At 31.5% G+C, this 17,420-nt stretch overlaps 2 protein-coding genes across 2 annotated transcripts; one reads left to right on the plus strand and one right to left on the minus strand.

The window, feature by feature from the left end:
• Positions 1-4,827: 4,827 nt before the first annotated feature.
• On the plus strand, positions 4,828-8,689 carry LOC118039309 (phosphoacetylglucosamine mutase). The gene is made up of 9 exons (XM_035046002.2): positions 4,828-4,982; positions 5,047-5,309; positions 5,515-5,634; positions 5,763-5,905; positions 6,043-6,291; positions 6,764-7,182; positions 7,263-7,438; positions 7,688-7,784; positions 8,391-8,689. The coding sequence occupies exons 1-9, from the start codon at positions 4,922-4,924 to the stop codon at positions 8,546-8,548; spliced, it is 1,686 nt and encodes a 561-aa protein (XP_034901893.1). The 5' UTR covers positions 4,828-4,921; the 3' UTR covers positions 8,549-8,689.
• Positions 8,690-12,308: 3,619 nt separating this feature from the next.
• On the minus strand, positions 12,309-13,567 carry LOC118039310 (transcription factor MAMYB). Its single transcript, XM_035046003.2, has one exon. It carries the CDS (start codon positions 13,489-13,491, stop codon positions 12,547-12,549), a length of 945 nt encoding a protein of 314 aa, XP_034901894.1. The 5' UTR covers positions 13,492-13,567; the 3' UTR covers positions 12,309-12,546.
• Between the last annotated feature and the right edge of the window lie 3,853 nt (positions 13,568-17,420).

Below are 17,420 nucleotides of genomic sequence, written 5' to 3' on the forward strand. Positions count from 1 at the left end.
ACACATAAAATTATGGTAAGAGTGTATTTGATAACTTAAAATAACAAATGTTTTTATAATGTCATTTATACTTAAAAACCAATAGTCAACGTAATGGACTATTATCAACCCGTAATAAAATAATGCTCAAAATTCCTTAAATAAAACCCAAAATATTAAAATAAAATAAAAATAATAACTCTAAATTAAAACCCCAATTGCCGCCATGATGGACTTGGAAAATTAGATGTAGAATAAAATCTTTTCTTGAAAAGAATTCATAGCTAATTAGACATGTTATCACCACTTGGTACTCCAATCAAACAAGAAAATTACTTCAATTAAATTTCTTTAATAATGTCACAAGCCTCCCCCAATAAAAGCCCATGATTCTAAATTTAAATAAGCATATGAAGTGATGAATTAGGCCTTTGTTATGTATAAATTAAATTGACTAAGATTTGATCTTCACCTGTTAATATTGTCTCTTTGAAATCCACCTTGACTCAAGTATTCTAAATAAGCTTATTGAATGCATATTCGAGCTCATTTTGCCTTTAATCTTATAATTAACCTGATCAGAACTTGCAATAGATCTTTTGGTGTAGTCTTGGTCGTATTATCCACTCTTTTTTTAAAAGGATTCATCATCGACATCAAACAAAGAGAGATCATAAACATTGAAAGTAACACTAACACCATATTTATCTTATAGATCCACTTTATTGGTATTATCATTAAGGCCATGTTTGTTTCCCAGAAAGTAGTTTTCGGGAAATCATTTTCCAAACTTTCCTGTGTTTGTTTGTCATTAGGAAAGTTGGTCAACGAAAAACACTTTCTGGTCAACGAAAACACTTTCTGGTCAACGGAAAACACTTTCTCGTCAACGGAAAATACTTTCCGGTCAACGGAAAACACTTTCCAGTCAATTTCAGTCAAATAAAAATTTGACTTGGTTTTCAGGAAAGTGTTTTCCCTTTAGCTGTGTTTGTTTTCCGGAAAGTGGTTTCCAGGAAATCACTTTCCAAACTTTCTTGTGTTTGTTTGTCAGTAGGAAAGTTGGTCAATGGAAAACACTTTCCAGTAAAAGGAAAATTTGGCTTGGTTTTCAGGAAAGTGTTTTCCTGAAAAATTTAGGGGGAAAACACTTTCCGGAAGTTGTGAAAAATTTAGAAATGTCATTATTTGCTTATTATATTAAATTTAATCCTCAAACTTTTGATTGGTATATATATTTTATTTTGAATATTTATTTTTCAATTTCATCTCTTAAAATTTTATTTTTATATTAACTTTGGTCCTTATTTTTATAATTGCTATTTGCTTTTTTCTTATCATATTTTTATTAAAAAATTTTATCTATCAAATTTGGTCCTCATTCTTTTGATTGTTACTTATTTTATTTAAAATAATTTATAAAATGTTGATTATTATTATTTTAATTTCTTCATCTTTCATTTTTTTTTAAAAAAAATTTAGATTTGATCTCTATTATTTTGATTATTATTTATTTTATTTGAGATAATTTATGAAATTATATATTTTTTTTTCAATTTCATTCTCATTCAACTTTTTAATTTGTAAGATTTGTCCTTATTATTTTAATAAGCTATGTATGAATATAGGATATAATAAAATTCATCATTATAAATACTTTTTAGATTTCATTTTTTTATTGTAAGTGATTAAATATTTTATATATATTAGATAAACTTGAAAAAAAAATTCATAAATAAATTATTTTCCAGTTCATTTTCCATAACATAACCAAACACTGGAAAGTGTTTTCCAGTTCATTTTCCATAACACTGTCAAACATCAGAAAATACTTTCTCGGAATTCACTTTCCAAAAGAAAACCACTTTCCTGCAAACAAACGGAGCCTAATTCTTTCAAGGACTTGAAATGACCCATTTTCTCACAGCATCAACTTAGATCTTTCTTGTTGAATTTTTTTTTTCTGCATGTGCTCCCAAATCCAATCGCTTGGTTAAAAAAATAACCTTTTTTTCACCCTTTATTAACTTTCTATGTTGTTGTTGTTGTTAATATGGTTGATAATACCTTACATACTGAGTCAAAAACTCATGAACTCAATCAATAAAAAAAGTTCTAAAATATTCTAAGTTTACCACTATAATTGATTTAATATCCATTTTGCCTTTACAAATGTTGCTAAAAAAACTAAAATAAAAAATCACCAATCTTAGCGACCATGGACCATTGCATCACCATCCTAGAACCATCTTTTTTCTTATGAGTTTAGTGAATTAACTATAGTTGATTTGAGTTGTTTTTTGTGTTCTTTTTTTAATTGATTATTTTTTTAATTTTATCATTTAACATTTAATTGATTAGAAATTGAGTTTTATAATTTATTTTTATTTTATTTTTATGGTGTTATCCTGATCTTATGTGACCCATGTTGTTGGGATAGTATGTTAATCTAGATTGACTATGGTCATTTTTATGTTTTTTGTTTTAATTTCATTCCTTAACATTAGGTTGATTAAAAATTAAGTGTCATAATTTATTTTGATTTACTTTATGTTGGGATTATTATAGTCTAATGATTAGGGTTGTATATTTGACAAGTTAATTCAAGTCCATTCAACATGTTTCCGTCTCAATATTTTTAAAAAGTTGTTGTCTTAATTTTTTTTTTAATCAAACTATATTTTTACTAGTCGTGCAAATTATCTTTGGACCGACCCACCAAGTTAATCAAATCAACCCTCACATTGTTTAATTTCATTTGCTAGAAAAAAATTATTAGTAATGCATGAACATTTTTTTATATTATAAAAATTGATTTGACTCATGATGTAGCATAGGCCAATAATCCAGTATCTAACTAAAACATTTCTAAAACTATGGGAGCCAAAACATTAACAAAATCTAAAAAGGCTTGGAAAAATCACTCATACTAAAAAACATTGTTTATTGGAATAGTGTAATGGCAATGTTGTATTTCACACCAAAAAATTTAAAACTAGACATCGAAGCTATTAATATCTTCTCACAAGGTCCATTAGTCAACATCAAATTAATCAGGGAAAATAAATCTTTTAAAAAGTATGGTGAAACAATTAAAATACTCTTAAAAGCAAAAACAATAAAGTGCAATTTGGTACTTTAACAATGGTTTTTTCATAATTATCATGTCAGACAAAGGACAATTTGGTATTTGAATAGACATGAAAAATAAAATAAAAAGAATAAAAGGCACACTAAAACAACCAAAATGTAGGAAACCAAAATCTAAAATTGACCTTAAGAGGCTTTTTCATCTTTTTACAAAGATATATATTTTTTTATTATTATTATATCAGTTTAGGACAATTGAATCTTTTCATAAGGAGAGAAAACAAATAATAAAAAAAAAAAAGTAGCTAGTGTGTGCGTAGTAATCACCAGCATGTGAGAGGCATCCACGCCCTTCCAACGATGCGTATGACTTTTCCTAGCACCCAAAACTATCATTTCACTATATCATTGTAAGTGTCGCCACATCTTCTTTTATTTTTGGGGGCAATGCTTGTTGAAGTTGAGTGGTCAGTTTATCGTTTGTGAGACTTTCTTCTTTCTTTTGTTTCTTTTCTCTCTTCTCCTTTTAAAATGACAGCTTGATCATCTTTGTTGTTGGTATTTCAAATTCAGTCCATATTCTTTGATTTTTTATTTTTATTCTTGGTCTTTTTATAAATATTTTATTTGTTTTGAATTTCATCATTTAATCTTAATTTATCATATATTATGTTTTCCAATTGGTCATTATTCTTTTGATTTTTTTTTGTTTATTTTTTTTTGTAAAAGTCTTATTTGTTTTTAATTTCTTTAATTCAAATTAATGGTATATTATTTTTTATCAATTTAATCTTTATTCTTGTGATTCTTTTGGGTCATTTTCTAAATTTATGTTTTCTTTTCCATTTTACTCTTTAATCAAATATAAAATTTATTTTCTATGTCAATTCTGATCCTTATTTTTTTAATTTTTTTTTATTTCTTTTGCCAAATTGATTTGTTTTTTTTTTTTTTAATTTCACCTTTCAATAAAATATAAAATATATTTTCTATAACAACTTTGATTCTCATTCTTTAAATTTTATTTTTAGTTTTGAATTATTTTTATTTGATTAAATGGGAATTGAATTTTATGTTTTGTTTCATATAGGGTGCTTTGGGACTAATAATTCGCCTTACAAGTTTTTAAAAATTTAATATGAGTTGATATTTTTTAAAAAATAGATTTTGTGATTTTTTTATTCTTTTTTATATCGTGTTATTCTGATCTTATAATCTGAATCACGGGTTTTGTAGGATAACCCGAGCTAGCGTGGCCCTGATTAGTGATTATTGGTATTACAAGTTTTTCATATTAACTAGAGTTGATGGGGTCTTTTTTACACCATTTCATACTCATATATTTAATTGGTTAAGAATTGAGTTATATTGTTTTTTTTTTTTTGTGAAAATATTTTTTTTTTCCAGTTCTCATGATCTTATTTTTTAAAAATTTCTTCCATCTTATATCTTTGTGTAATTTTTTTTATTATCTAATTAAAATAAAATTAATTTATTTAACTCAATTGAATTTATAAATTTATTATTTTTTTATTTTTTAAAATGCATTTGCCACACTAAATATTATTTTACAGGAAAAAAACTAACGCGATGACATGCAAGCACGGGGTTAGTAATTTAACATAAACATTATGTTTGATATTGTGATAATTATTATTATTTTTAAGTATTTTTTATTAAAAAATATATTAAAATATTTTTTAAAAAAAAGATTTAAAAAAATCGACAAAAAAAAGGGGCTAAAGAAAGAAATCTAGGCAGTGCAATGACTCGCAGAAAACGAATAACAGACTCGCACAGACCATCCTTCTCTCCCTCTCTCTGTGTGTGAAGATTGAACAACAGAACCAGCATGAACGACAATCAAAAATCACTAATCCTCAACTCCTCGTCTCAGTACCCACTTCCTCAAGGTACCCATCTTCACTTTCTCCATTGTTAACTCCATCTTTTCATCAAATTTCTTTTTTTTTTCAGGAGTGAAGTTATCATATGGTACAGCAGGGTTCAGAGCAGATGCATCAATCCTGGAATCAACAGTATTCAGGGTTGGGATATTGGCAGCTCTTCGATCTTTGAAAACCCAATCACTGACCGGGTTAATGATCACCGCTTCTCATAATCAAGTCAATGACAATGGTGTCAAAATCGCTGACCCCAGTGGTGGCATGCTCACTCAGGAATGGGAGCCCTTCGCTGATGCCATTGCCAATTCCCCCACTCCACAACATCTCGTTCAGGTCACTATCGGATAATTCTATCTCTTCTTTTTTCTTTGTCTTTCTTTCATGGATTTTCTGTGGTTAAGTTTCAATTTTGGTTGATTGGTTAAGACCCAATTAGTTGTTTAGCATTCAGATCAGAGGCATTGGTTTTGTTAGATTGCTTAAATTGGAGAAAATATTGGACTTATGGTATGTCGATTTTTCTTTTCTTGTTAAATAGTTAATAGATGAATTTGTGAAGAAGGAGAACATCCGGTTTGATGGAGTGCGGTCTGCGGAGATGTTGTTGGGAAGAGACACGAGGCCTAGTGGTGAATCACTCCTTGAAGCTGCTAAACAGGTATCCCCTCCCTCCAATTTCCATGAATCCCCAGTATGAAAGAGAAAATGTATAATCTTGGACCTATTCTTTATTCATTTCTATAACAAATCATTTTTTTCTTGCTTGTTCTTTATGTTTAAATGAAGGGTGTCTATTCAATCGTTGGAGCTACTGCCACTGATATGGGAATTTTAACTACTCCCCAATTACATTGGATGGTTCGTGCTAGAAATAAGGGCATGAAAGCGACTGAACTTGATTACTTTGAACAGCTTTCAAGCTCATTCAGGTTTGCTTCAGACACAAAGTGTGTTTCGCATTACCAATAAAGTGATTACTTTCAAACTTATGCGATTCCAAATACAAAACATTGTCTCCACTTAAGTTCTGTATGTGATTTATTAGGTGTTTTATGTGATTTATTAGGTGCTTGGTTGATCTGACTCCAAATCAAATCAAAATGAACAACACAGATGACAAGTTAGTTGTGGATGGGGCTAATGGTGTGGGTGGAGAAAAACTTGAAGTGTTAAAGAAGATGTTGAACAGCATGGTTATTGAGGTTCGTAATTCTGGAAAAGAAGGAGGTGTACTTAATGAAGGAGTTGGTGCTGATTATGTGCAGAAAGAAAAAGTTGTTCCACGAGGATTCTATTTGAAAGATGTTGGGATTAGGTCAGCCATCTCCTCATATCTTGCAGTAGTTTTATTCTTTCTTGGCAGTCAACCTTGCAGCAAAAGCCTTAATTTTACTGAAGTTGCACTAGTTACCTGCATGTGCATTTCGTAGTAGTCTGTTTAATATGGAATTAAGTACAATATAATTTGGCAATGATTTCCATGTTTGTTAACGTAGATTCATAGCAAGATATTATGGCTTTCTGTTAATGGGTTTAAGCTGCATGGATTTGTTGGCATTTGAATGGTTAAATCAGAATGAATGATACTTTTTTATGCTTCTCTTTTGAATGTATAACTGATGCTTGTAACTATATTATTAGCAGCAGATTAATCTTGCCTCTTGGGGTATCAATCTAAGTCAAATCAGATGTGTATTATGTTTGCTGAAATTGATATATCCTAGGTCTCGTTTGATTCTAACTCGTAGCAGGGGAAGCTAATTGTTTGGGCATTTCTAGTTTTTCAGGTGTGCAAGTTTGGATGGAGATGCTGATCGGCTTGTTTATTTTTCTGTGCAATCAAATAATGCCAGCAATATCAATCTTGTTGACGGGGACAAGATACTATCTTTATTTGCTTTGTTCATCAAGGAGCAACTAAGTATTCTTAAAATGGAAGGGGATGATCATGTAGATGACAATTATGAAGCTCGTCTTGGGATTGTACAAACAGCTTATGCAAATGGAGCATCCACAGATTATCTCAAACAGTTGGGCTTAGAAGTTGTGTTTGCTCCTACAGGAGTGAAATACTTGCATGAGAAAGCTGCTGAGTATGATATTGGGATCTATTTTGAGGCCAATGGCCATGGCACCATCCTGTTCTCAGAGGGCTTCTTATCTTGGTTAGATGCCAGAAATAACGAGCTCTCTTCCAAATCTAAAGGTTATTTCTGAATTCTGATATGATCTTCTATTGATAGTCTTGAATGTCAGTAAATATCATGAAGCATTTGGTTCCTTCAGGTTCAGAACAGCAAAAGGCTGCTTTGCGACTATTGGCAGTTAGTAACTTGATCAACCAAGCTGTTGGGGATGCTTTAAGTGGTTTGCTGTTGGTAGAAGCCATTTTACAATACAAGGGATGGTCAATACACAACTGGAGTGAGCTTTACCATGACCTACCAAGCAGGCAGCTTAAGGTTTACTTTCTTGATTACTTATCATGAAGAAGCCCATTTTTTGAGTTTAGGTTTCTCACCACATGTTTTAGTCTGTGACACCACTTGTCCCCCATAATGCACCTTTCTGCAATTTTGAAACTCTAAAGGAAGCATCGTGTCAAATAGGCTAAGAAAATTACTAGCTTCCATTTGTAACCATTACACAACATATGTTTTTCTCCTTCAAATTCAGAAATTAACTCTTGTGCTGCTTTGGATCATTGACAGGTTAAAGTCGTGGACAGAACTGCTGTTGTTACAGCAAATGCTGAAACTGTGGTTGTGAGACCCCCTCTCATTCAAGAAGCCATCAACGTTGAAGTTGGTAGTAGCATTTTTGAAACCTGATTTTATGGAACTGCGCATTATGCCTTTAGATTTGCGTGTGTGATTTTCTCGTGTACTCTGAGTTTCACTAGTGGTCTGCACCATCCATTTTTTTTGCTCAGCTTTGATTAGAAGACAAAAAAAATAACATAGAAGCATGAAAATCCCAGTTATCAATAGGCCTTTGGCTTAGTAGTAGTGAGTTCCTTGCATTTGCAAGAGGTCAGAGCTTCAAATCTTTCTTCTGTAGAATTTGAGCTTAAAAAATGCTCCATTACAAGAAGAGGCCATTGTAGCTCCTCATATCTGTAGTGGCGGCCAATTCAATCTGTCGTGGTAACACGACTCTCTTGTCCCACTAACTACTGACCACCAACGCTAACCCCTTGACTGCAGACTGCAAGGTCCTATGTTGACAAAAAAAAAATGCAACTTCTAGTTAATTAACGTTAAGCATGTAAATAGTATACAAACACTCCGTGTGGCAATGGATGGGATGGGCATGTGCATGTGCATTTGCACGCGCAGATGAGGATTTCTCAAGCTACAAATTGTTTTTCCCTTCATATGGCTAACTATGTCTACTTCAATTACTTTTGTTCAGCCAAATACCCTCGAGGGCGATCATTCATACGGCCATCTGGAACAGAGGATGTCATACGTGTATACGCAGAGGCATCAATCCAAGAAGCAGCAGACAGCCTTGCCAACTCCGTAGCAAAACTTGCGGACCAGTTCCTCGGATTTGGCAACTCCGGATAGGCAGATGGTCTCTGCTCTTCAACTCTTTTCTTTAACCAAAATGATGACATTGTCACTCTCAGGATTCTCATTTCACCAACTTTAATTACAGAGTTCACATTTATAATTGTGGAATGGAAAAATTGTAGCATTTTCACTTGACTGAATATCTCTGGTTATTTTCATTTTTTTTTTTTTTATCAAGGCAGGGAAGGACAGCGGGTTTTATTTCTTTTTTTTTTGTTTTTGATTGGGAGAGAGGGTCAAACTCGCAACCCCTTTGGACCCAACCGTCTTGGACCATTTGGTTACACAAGGCCTTGGCAAGTACAACCTTAAACTTAATGCTTCCTAAAAGCCCCACAATAATTAACAACATGACAGCTTCATTAACTTCAAACCAACATTGCAGCTGTTTACATTTTATCCTGAGGACGCACCATGGATTGGCCTATAAATTTTCCCATGCTGAAGCTCCCAATAAATTTAGGCACGCTGAATGCCCAGGGATCCTCGAGCATGCTTTCCACATCACATTTCGCAAGTAAAATTCCTCGAAAAATTTCAAGATGATGGAAATATGCATACTGTCAAGCACGTGCGTAGCACTCAACTGGCTTTTATCACTCACGAGTCTAAAGCAATATTTTGTAAGACAGGAGGGGCTGGTAAATGGCAGGTCTCAGTGATATGGTGGCATTTAATTGTCGGAGTACAAGACAAACTATCCAAGTGAATTTTGGTAAAGTATTTGACTGCAAGTTTTCACTTAAACCAGCACCCATGCCAGATTCTAGGATGAGAGCATGACTTAACCCTCAAAAACATGCAGAAACCAGGCAGTCCAGTTTAACATTTATGATTTGTTTCAAAAGACAAATCAGAGCAAACTGCAAAGTACATAGCAGCTTTTAGCCAAATCTGCATAAACTTGAATTACATTTTGGTTACAGAACCTATCACTAACCATAATCTTCAAATTCTTCAACACATAGTCCAAAAAGGCCTTACAAGCATTTACTAGAAATATATCCCTTACTCACAGAACTGCACGGCATTTGATGATATCTTCATAAATTATGATATTTAAGAGTTTCATTCCAGCTGAAGAAAAAACCGAGGATCAAGATGAATCTTTCTAGTGAAAATCAAGGCAGAAATAGGAAATACTCAGATGGCTGCAACTGGTACCAGATCTGATTCTAAAATTTCCTCTACACTTTATATTGTATAGCTTGTAGAATTTGAATATGTTCCAACATATGAAAGAGATGACTTCTGGGCTTACGTATTTCTCTCGCTTCTTTAGTAACTTTACAAAAATTAACGATGAAATTGAAAGATGCAACTCCTGGTTTTATGATGATGAATGAAATACGCCATGGGCGCCCTAACAATGCACTAACTTTGAATTTCTTCTGAATACTACAGGGCATATAAAGTTGCATTCAACACCATGTTTCTCCTTTTCATACTGAATCGCTCAACATCGTTCACCAAAACCAAGCAATCCTGCATGATGCAGCTAAAACCAGATAATGTGGCCTAGCACATTCCCTGCACTAGGCAGTATTCCTTGCACTAATGCACTCTGCCAAACTGAACCCTCATTAAAGAAAATTTCCAAACTTGTCTTCCCTTTTAAATATCATATAATGTCACACAACATCAAACTACACGCTCTTATGAAATATAGAAAATTGATACAGGAAGCGGGGGGCTGGAGTTTCAATGGAAGTTCTAGTTAGGATAGGATGATGGAAATGGATGGAAAGATGGAAGAATGGAAGGAAAGATAATGTTCAACCCTATAGAGATACAGAAAACACCACTTTAGAGAGGAAGAACAAGGATTAAACTCATAAATCTCACTGATACAGTCACATCACAATGAGACTAGACTTTAGGATAGCTCGCCACTCAATGGAATCCACCAAAGAGATACAAAACTACAAATAAGCTTAACAAGCTCACTTTAATTTTAACTTGAACAAATTCTCTCCTCTTCCATCCTCAGGTTATAACATATATATAGCTAAAACTTACAATTAAAAGACAAAAGAAAGCATTGTCATGAGAAGTTCAACCAACCTGCTATAGCTAACATAGAAAACTTGGTCCTATACTAAAGTGCTAGCTTGACGAGGAAAATAAATGATACGTTAGGGTAGCTACGAGATATCATCGGTTTGCTCATTTAATACTTTGGGTGCCTAAGTTACATGGGACAAGAGAGATTTGAAGAGAATGAGAGGAGAGTAAGAAAGCTGGGAAGAAGAAGAGAAGGAGCAGGAGAATAGAGGGGAAAGTAAGGGAGGAGGAAATCTGTAAATTTTTTTAATTCATCCAAAGTAGAATAACATTAAGCCCAATAATAAAATCCAATAACATTGGATGTGCCCGATGACATTAACCTGGCTGTGATACCAAAGCCGACGAGGGACAAGAGAGATTTGAAAGGAAGGAGAGAAGAGAAAGAATGAAAGAGAAGATGGGAAGAAGAAGAGAAAGAGGAGAGTAGAGAGGGGAAAGAATGGGAGGAGGAAATCTGTAAATTTTTAAAATTCATCCAAAACCAGTACATAATGTGAAAAATTACATACGAATAGCAACACCCTACACAACCACCAGCAATTAGGGCTAAAGGCTCACTAGAAATAAAATGAAGTCTAAAATAAAATAACATTAAGCTCAATCAAAGAGTGATGAGTTAGGCTATCCTTCATCTCTTATGACCAAACACAGGTGCGAACTATGTCCCAGGCCACCGTTAAGTCATGTGGATTTTAATTTGCTTGCCTTTCATGTCCTTCCATTAATAATATTTCAGCTCCTACATCATTTAGGAATGCTCCTGCATTAAAGGCCCTGCTCTCTAAGTAACTAGAGCTCTTTTTCTAATAAAAAAAAATACCAGGATCAAACCCACTTCTAATTGACAAATGTCTCTTAATAAGACACTAACAGGTAAAGAGTAAGAAATTCCAAGAGGTTACATCTTCTACATTGTTAGACCAAAAAGTAAAAAACGAGTGCTGAAAGTGTAAGTGATCCAATAACATGTGCGAGGTAGGGGTGTTCACTGATCCCTTTCTTAAGGGCATTCCAACCCTCAAAGCTTCTTATTTTTCCAAAGAGATCCACTCCATCCTATCTCTCTCCCCCTCCGCTAAACTGTATGCGTCCATTCACTCAAGAATCATTTCATGCTTCTTAGAAGTTGAAAAAAATAAACATTCGAATAAACCCCTTCCACCAACTAAAGTATGAACCTCCAACTTATTGTTCAAGCAAAATACTTTTTGTGCAATTCATGTTGCACGATCAATAATCCATGTTTTTAGAGTATTCTGAAGTTGCATACTGATTATTCTAATGAAAATCTTCTGAAGTTGCATCTAACAGGAGGAAAACTAACCTTTTTAATCCTTGGCCAAACTACAAGTGGCAAGCAGTACAGCAATATGATCTAACATTAAAGCCTAGTGCCCTTGGTTTGCAAGCAATTTAAAGGTTTCATAGTTGGGGGGGGGGGGGGGATCAGATGGTTGCCCAACCTCAAACAAAATTTCCCAGCTGGCAGCTTTTTGGAAGGAAGTTTTATGATCCTCCAATTGGCACCACAACATCAAAACCAAATGATCAAATATGGTTTTTGGAGACTACATGTGTGTGGTGCTGAACTAATTAGCCAGTAAATGGTTAAAGCATTGTTACGGTGTAATTACAGACTCCCAGCAGTCCAAGTCCAGACATTGCAATAACCAGAATGGACACCAAATTTTATCATAAGATGGCCTCCACAAATATAGAGTGACATGTATATTATTATAGATTTATATCCATATCAAGCAATTAGCAACCATAAAATCAATCAACAACACTTGAACAAAAAAGCAAACACTTCCAGTATTGGGGGGAAAGTATAGAGATGTCGTGAAACAATCATCCATTACCTCCACAATGCTGCCTCAAATTTATAATCTGCTTATAATCAACAAAGAAATCCAACATTCCCTCTAACTTTCAGAACCAGCTTTCGAGCTCCGAAAATCCTTTTTCAATTCAGTAACTCTTTTCATACAAGCTGCCTTTGACTTCCCCGGAACAGCAGCTGCAATCTTCTCCCACCTCATTGCCACATCCTTAGAAAATACTTTCAATGCATTTAACAAAGCAATATCCTCTCCTGTAGTCCACCCCAATCCACCACCAACCTCCTGCCCACTTTCATCACTCTCCAATCCTTGATTCCCACTTTCAGCTCTTGTATCCAGTGGCTTCCTGTTCTTCAAAAATCTCGCATAGGAATCACTGTCATCCATCTTCTTCTCTCCCAATTCTTTTGCTTTCTTTATCACACTCTCCACTCTATACCTCCCATTAAATGCCTCAGCAATCACCTCCCATCTCCTTGGCTTCCCTACAGGATTCTTCACCATTTGTTTCTTCAGAATCTCCGAATCCTCTTCATTCCACTCCTTCTCTCCCTCCTTTCTCACCAAACCCTTTTCACCACTAGCCAAAGTTTCAGCCTTTTTCCCTTTACTCGACAACCCATTTGTTATTTCCACATTTTGAATCGGATTCTTCACAATCTCTTCAGATCTAATCGGTTTTGATCTCTTTTTTCTAGCTTGTTTTTCTTCTACAATTTCGGGTTCTTGTTCAAGGGGTTCAAGGATTGGGCCTTGACCAACACGAATGTCACCTCCAGTGAGGTGAGAGGGAGCTAAAGGGCCAACGAGGAGGGAGATGGAGACCCACAAGAGGAGGGATCTGATTGGTTCTGTTTGGAGGTAGAGAAATGAGAGAAGCAACAAAAGGGAAGAGAGAGAGATTGATAGGAAGAGGAACAATTTGTTAAGTGGTTTATGTTGGGTTTGGGTATTGGTTACTGAAGATGGGATCGGGCGAGATTGAAAGAGGAATCGAGGTCTGGCGTCCTCGTCTAAAAACTCCATGCTTCTCTTTTTGAGAGCTAAAGAGACGAGCCGACGTGAACTAATGAAAGTTCGGTTTTTCAAGTGGAAAGTCTTTGGTCCCTATTTGTTGCCAAACATTCTACTTTATTTACATTTTTCTTCCAAGAAAAAAATTGCACACGTGTGATAGTATCTTGGTGCATAAAATTCAAAATAAGATTAAACCAGTTGATTGCTGAAAAGTAAATTTGTTTAAAAATAAATTTTAAAAAGTAAATTATTTTATAATATCTAATAGTTTCATAAAAAATAAATTGAAAAATATTTTACAGTGTTCGGTTATATTATAAAAAATAACCTGAAAAATAATTTATTAATATTTTTTTTCAAGTTTATTAAAATAACGATGAACAAATTTTAGAAATTAAAAAGTTAAAGGAGAATGAAATTAAAAAAAATCTAATTTAATAAATTATCTTAAATAAAATAAATAACAATCAAAATAATTGAGATTAAATTTAACAAATAAAAAAATGATAAAATTAAAATAATAATAATTGCAATTTCATAAATTATTTCAAATAAAATAAGTAATAATAAAAAAAATAAGGATTAAATTTGATAGATAAAAAATTTCAATTAAAAAAATAATAAGAGAAAAGCAAATAACAATTATAAAAATAGGGACCAAAGTTGATATAAAAATCAAATTAAATCAAATTCTAAGGGATAAATTGAATATAAAATATATAGCAATCAAAAGTTTAAGGATCAAATTTGATATGATTAACAAATAATATGAGATTTTTAAATTTTTATAATTTTTAAAAAGTATTTTTGTCAAAAATAAAATAAAAATATTTTTTTGTAAATCAAACCAAAATTTTTTTTGACTAGAAAGTGTTTTTATTAATCAATTTTCTGTATGGCAAATAAATATAGAAAATTTTAAAAAATAATTTTCAAATACTACTTTTTTATAAAATAAACGGGGCTAGTTTAGCTTTTTTTTTAGCAATGACATGAATATTATTTGTTGAGAGACTATTTTGATACTTCAATTTAGCAAGGTTGTCCAATAACAATATTTGAAACTTGCTGAAGCATGTGTGTTTTTTCATATAATCACATAAAATCTTATAAGATTTCACCGTGTTAGAAATTATATTTTATATTCTTCATCAAATAAAAATTTCAAAAATAATCAAAAGATCAAATTATCTTCATGTATAATAAAATAAATGTCATGTCTATTTCTTTTTCCAATCTCTTTTCTTTTCTTCCCTCATTTCTTTCACTTCCTTTCTCAATAAGGATTGTACAACCAATGAAAATCAATTTGGTTTCTTTTAGGGTTTTAAAAAATACTAGTGCTGGTAGTCTTATTGCCAGATAGTTGTGAATGCTGTGATGAATTGGGGTCAATTTCACTCAATGCAAAATGCCTGCTGGATTGGTGTTGGTGATGTTATCTTGATGTTCTGATTGTTGCTACCTAATTTTTAACCTATATTTTTGATAAATTTTCAAAAAAAAAATTAAAAAAAAAAGAAATAAATATATCAAAATGCATTTTTTGTATTTTTCGTTGTTTTGTTTTTGCTATTTTTTATTTTTCTGAAAATTTATCAAAAATATGAGTTAAAAATTGGATAACAACAGATGTCATCTCTTTACAATGCTTGTCCTCTCTTTACAATGCTTATGAAGCAAAAATTCATCAATGTTTTGCATAATAAGCTTGTAAAGAAAACAAAAAGTTTTTATGGCTTATCGAGTGATCCACTCAGTCAAAAATTTTATTTTTTAAAAGAAAATGGTTTTATTATCTTGATTGGCCTGAAAATTTATCAAAAATATAGGTTAAAAATTGAATAGCAATACTGACAACCATAATTAATATTTTATTTAATTCCATGTTTAAAATTTTCCAAAGATACATGAAAATAAGCTTCGAAACCATTCTAACTTCGTAGCTTACAGACTTACAAGTTTTGAGGCCCAATGACATTATCAAAAGACCCGGAGCATTGATGTTTTAAGTGTGTTTAATAAATTGTGCTGCTTTGATTTTTGTTAGGAGTTGTTCTTTTCCTAGAGGCTACTCTTCCTTTGAGATTTATTCAACCCTATTTCATTTCTGTCGTTAAGAGGGCATTGGTTCAAGTTCATGAATCTTCAGTTCAACATCTGTCATCAAGAATAAGGTATTTAATTTGATATTAAAAGTGATAATTATGATAACGTGGTGGAACGAGATAGCAGAAAAATTATAGTCCAAGATAAAAATTCACCATTGGACCTACACATTAAAGTGCATGAATTGAGATATCAAGGCAATTATGAATGAACATTATCTTATTTTAGTGTGATGTAGTATTTATGAATATGTATTATAGTTATTGCAAGGTACACTATGATAATATAACATGAATTTCATATATGATGGACAATGTAATACATATACCTTTAATATAAAAAAGAAACATGTAGAGAGGAGAGGACGGTTGTTGAGAGGAGAGGTAAAAATATATATATTTTTATCTCGATTTATGAAGAAAAAAGAAAGGAGATTCTAGAAAATAAAATTATGTGAGAAAATTTGCAGAAAATATTAATATGACCAAGTATGTCCTAGGTTTATAATGTTTTTTATAGCCTAGAAAAATCTACGTGGATTAAAAAAAAAATAGAATATTAAAACATAAAGAAAAATAATATAAAATCCAAAATAAACAGTAAATTCATGAAAATTAAAGAAAAATAACAAAATTCACCAAAACAAACAACTTATAAGCCTAATTTCATGAGACCCAACAATCCAATAATGTATAAAGTTAACTCCGATATGTAAAATCTCTTGTAAGGATTGGAGTTTAATTCAGCAATTATATTTTTTGTTATTGTTATTTTAAATTATTATTTTAGTTTAGTGTGACCAAACATTCTTTTAAGTTTAAATTATTAATCGATGAAAATATTTGTTAAATTATCCATGTAATGTGTTTGAGGTATCTCCATATAACTTCCTAGAACCCTAATCACTGCAAACACAGCTACATAAGAAATGATGTGATGTAGATCAAGCTATTAATAACTAGTAATGATTTATAAAGATTCAAAATGTTTTGAAAATTAATTCCTGGCCTAATTTATCCGTGTCAACTAACTCTATAGTATTAACATGTTAGAGGTTAATGGAGTGTAAATGATGTTAATATATTTTTAATGGTCGATAACAATAGTAATGTAGGTATATAGATTGCTAGAACTTAAAGAAGTGTTCTTTCCAACTTGAAAACGAATCCATGAGAGTTTTTTAGATAAAATTATTTGTTTTCTTAATTATTATTTTTATTTATATATAGTTTAAAAATTAAATATTATATTTACTAATTTTATTTTATCGAGTGTTTTATAACTTTTATTTTTAAGTTTGCTAAGTTATTTATATTAATTTCTTGAGTTTATTTTTAAAAAAATATATAATAATTAGTGAAAAATAAAATTTTAAATTAGATTTTTTAACATTATAATCTTATATGGTTGAATTTGATGTTGTTTTATTATTGTTGTTGTTGTTTTCATTTGCGTTATTAATACTTTGCCATAATAGTGTTTGATATTATAAAGACGATTAGTTTTTAAAATGTTTTTTATTAAACATATATTAAAAAATAACAAAAATTTTAAATTAAAAAGATATATTTTTTAAAAATACAATGGTAGTATAAAAATAAACATTATCTTAGAGTGTATTTGAAAGTGTGGTTGTAGTTGCTTTTCAAAGTTCTTTTCACTCTGACATGCATTAAAATAATATTTTTTTTTATTTTTTAAAAATTATTTTTGATATCAATACATTAAAATGATCTAAAAATAAAAAAATAATAATTTAAAATAAATAAAAAAATAAAATATATTTTTAAAACACAGAAACAAACAATACTAAATCTCTCTTCAACTGA

The sequence above is a fragment of the Populus alba genome, chromosome 1 (assembly GCF_005239225.2).
Source record: "Populus alba chromosome 1, ASM523922v2, whole genome shotgun sequence".
Classification (NCBI taxonomy): domain Eukaryota; kingdom Viridiplantae; phylum Streptophyta; class Magnoliopsida; order Malpighiales; family Salicaceae; genus Populus; species Populus alba.

What these genes read in the sequence shown, in the direction of transcription:
- LOC118039309 (XM_035046002.2), top strand. Translation starts at nt 4,922, where the DNA reads ATGAACGACAATCAAAAATCACTAATCCTCAACTCCTCGTCTCAGTAC. An exon ending in TCCTTGAAGCTGCTAAACAG is followed by an intron (nt 5,635 to 5,762) that starts GTATCCCCTCCC and finishes GTTTAAATGAAG; the next exon opens with GGTGTCTATTCAATCGTTGG. An exon ending in TACCAAGCAGGCAGCTTAAG is followed by an intron (nt 7,439 to 7,687) that starts GTTTACTTTCTT and finishes GATCATTGACAG; the next exon opens with GTTAAAGTCGTGGACAGAAC.
- LOC118039310 (XM_035046003.2), bottom strand. Translation starts at nt 13,491, where the DNA reads ATGGAGTTTTTAGACGAGGACGCCAGACCTCGATTCCTCTTTCAATCT.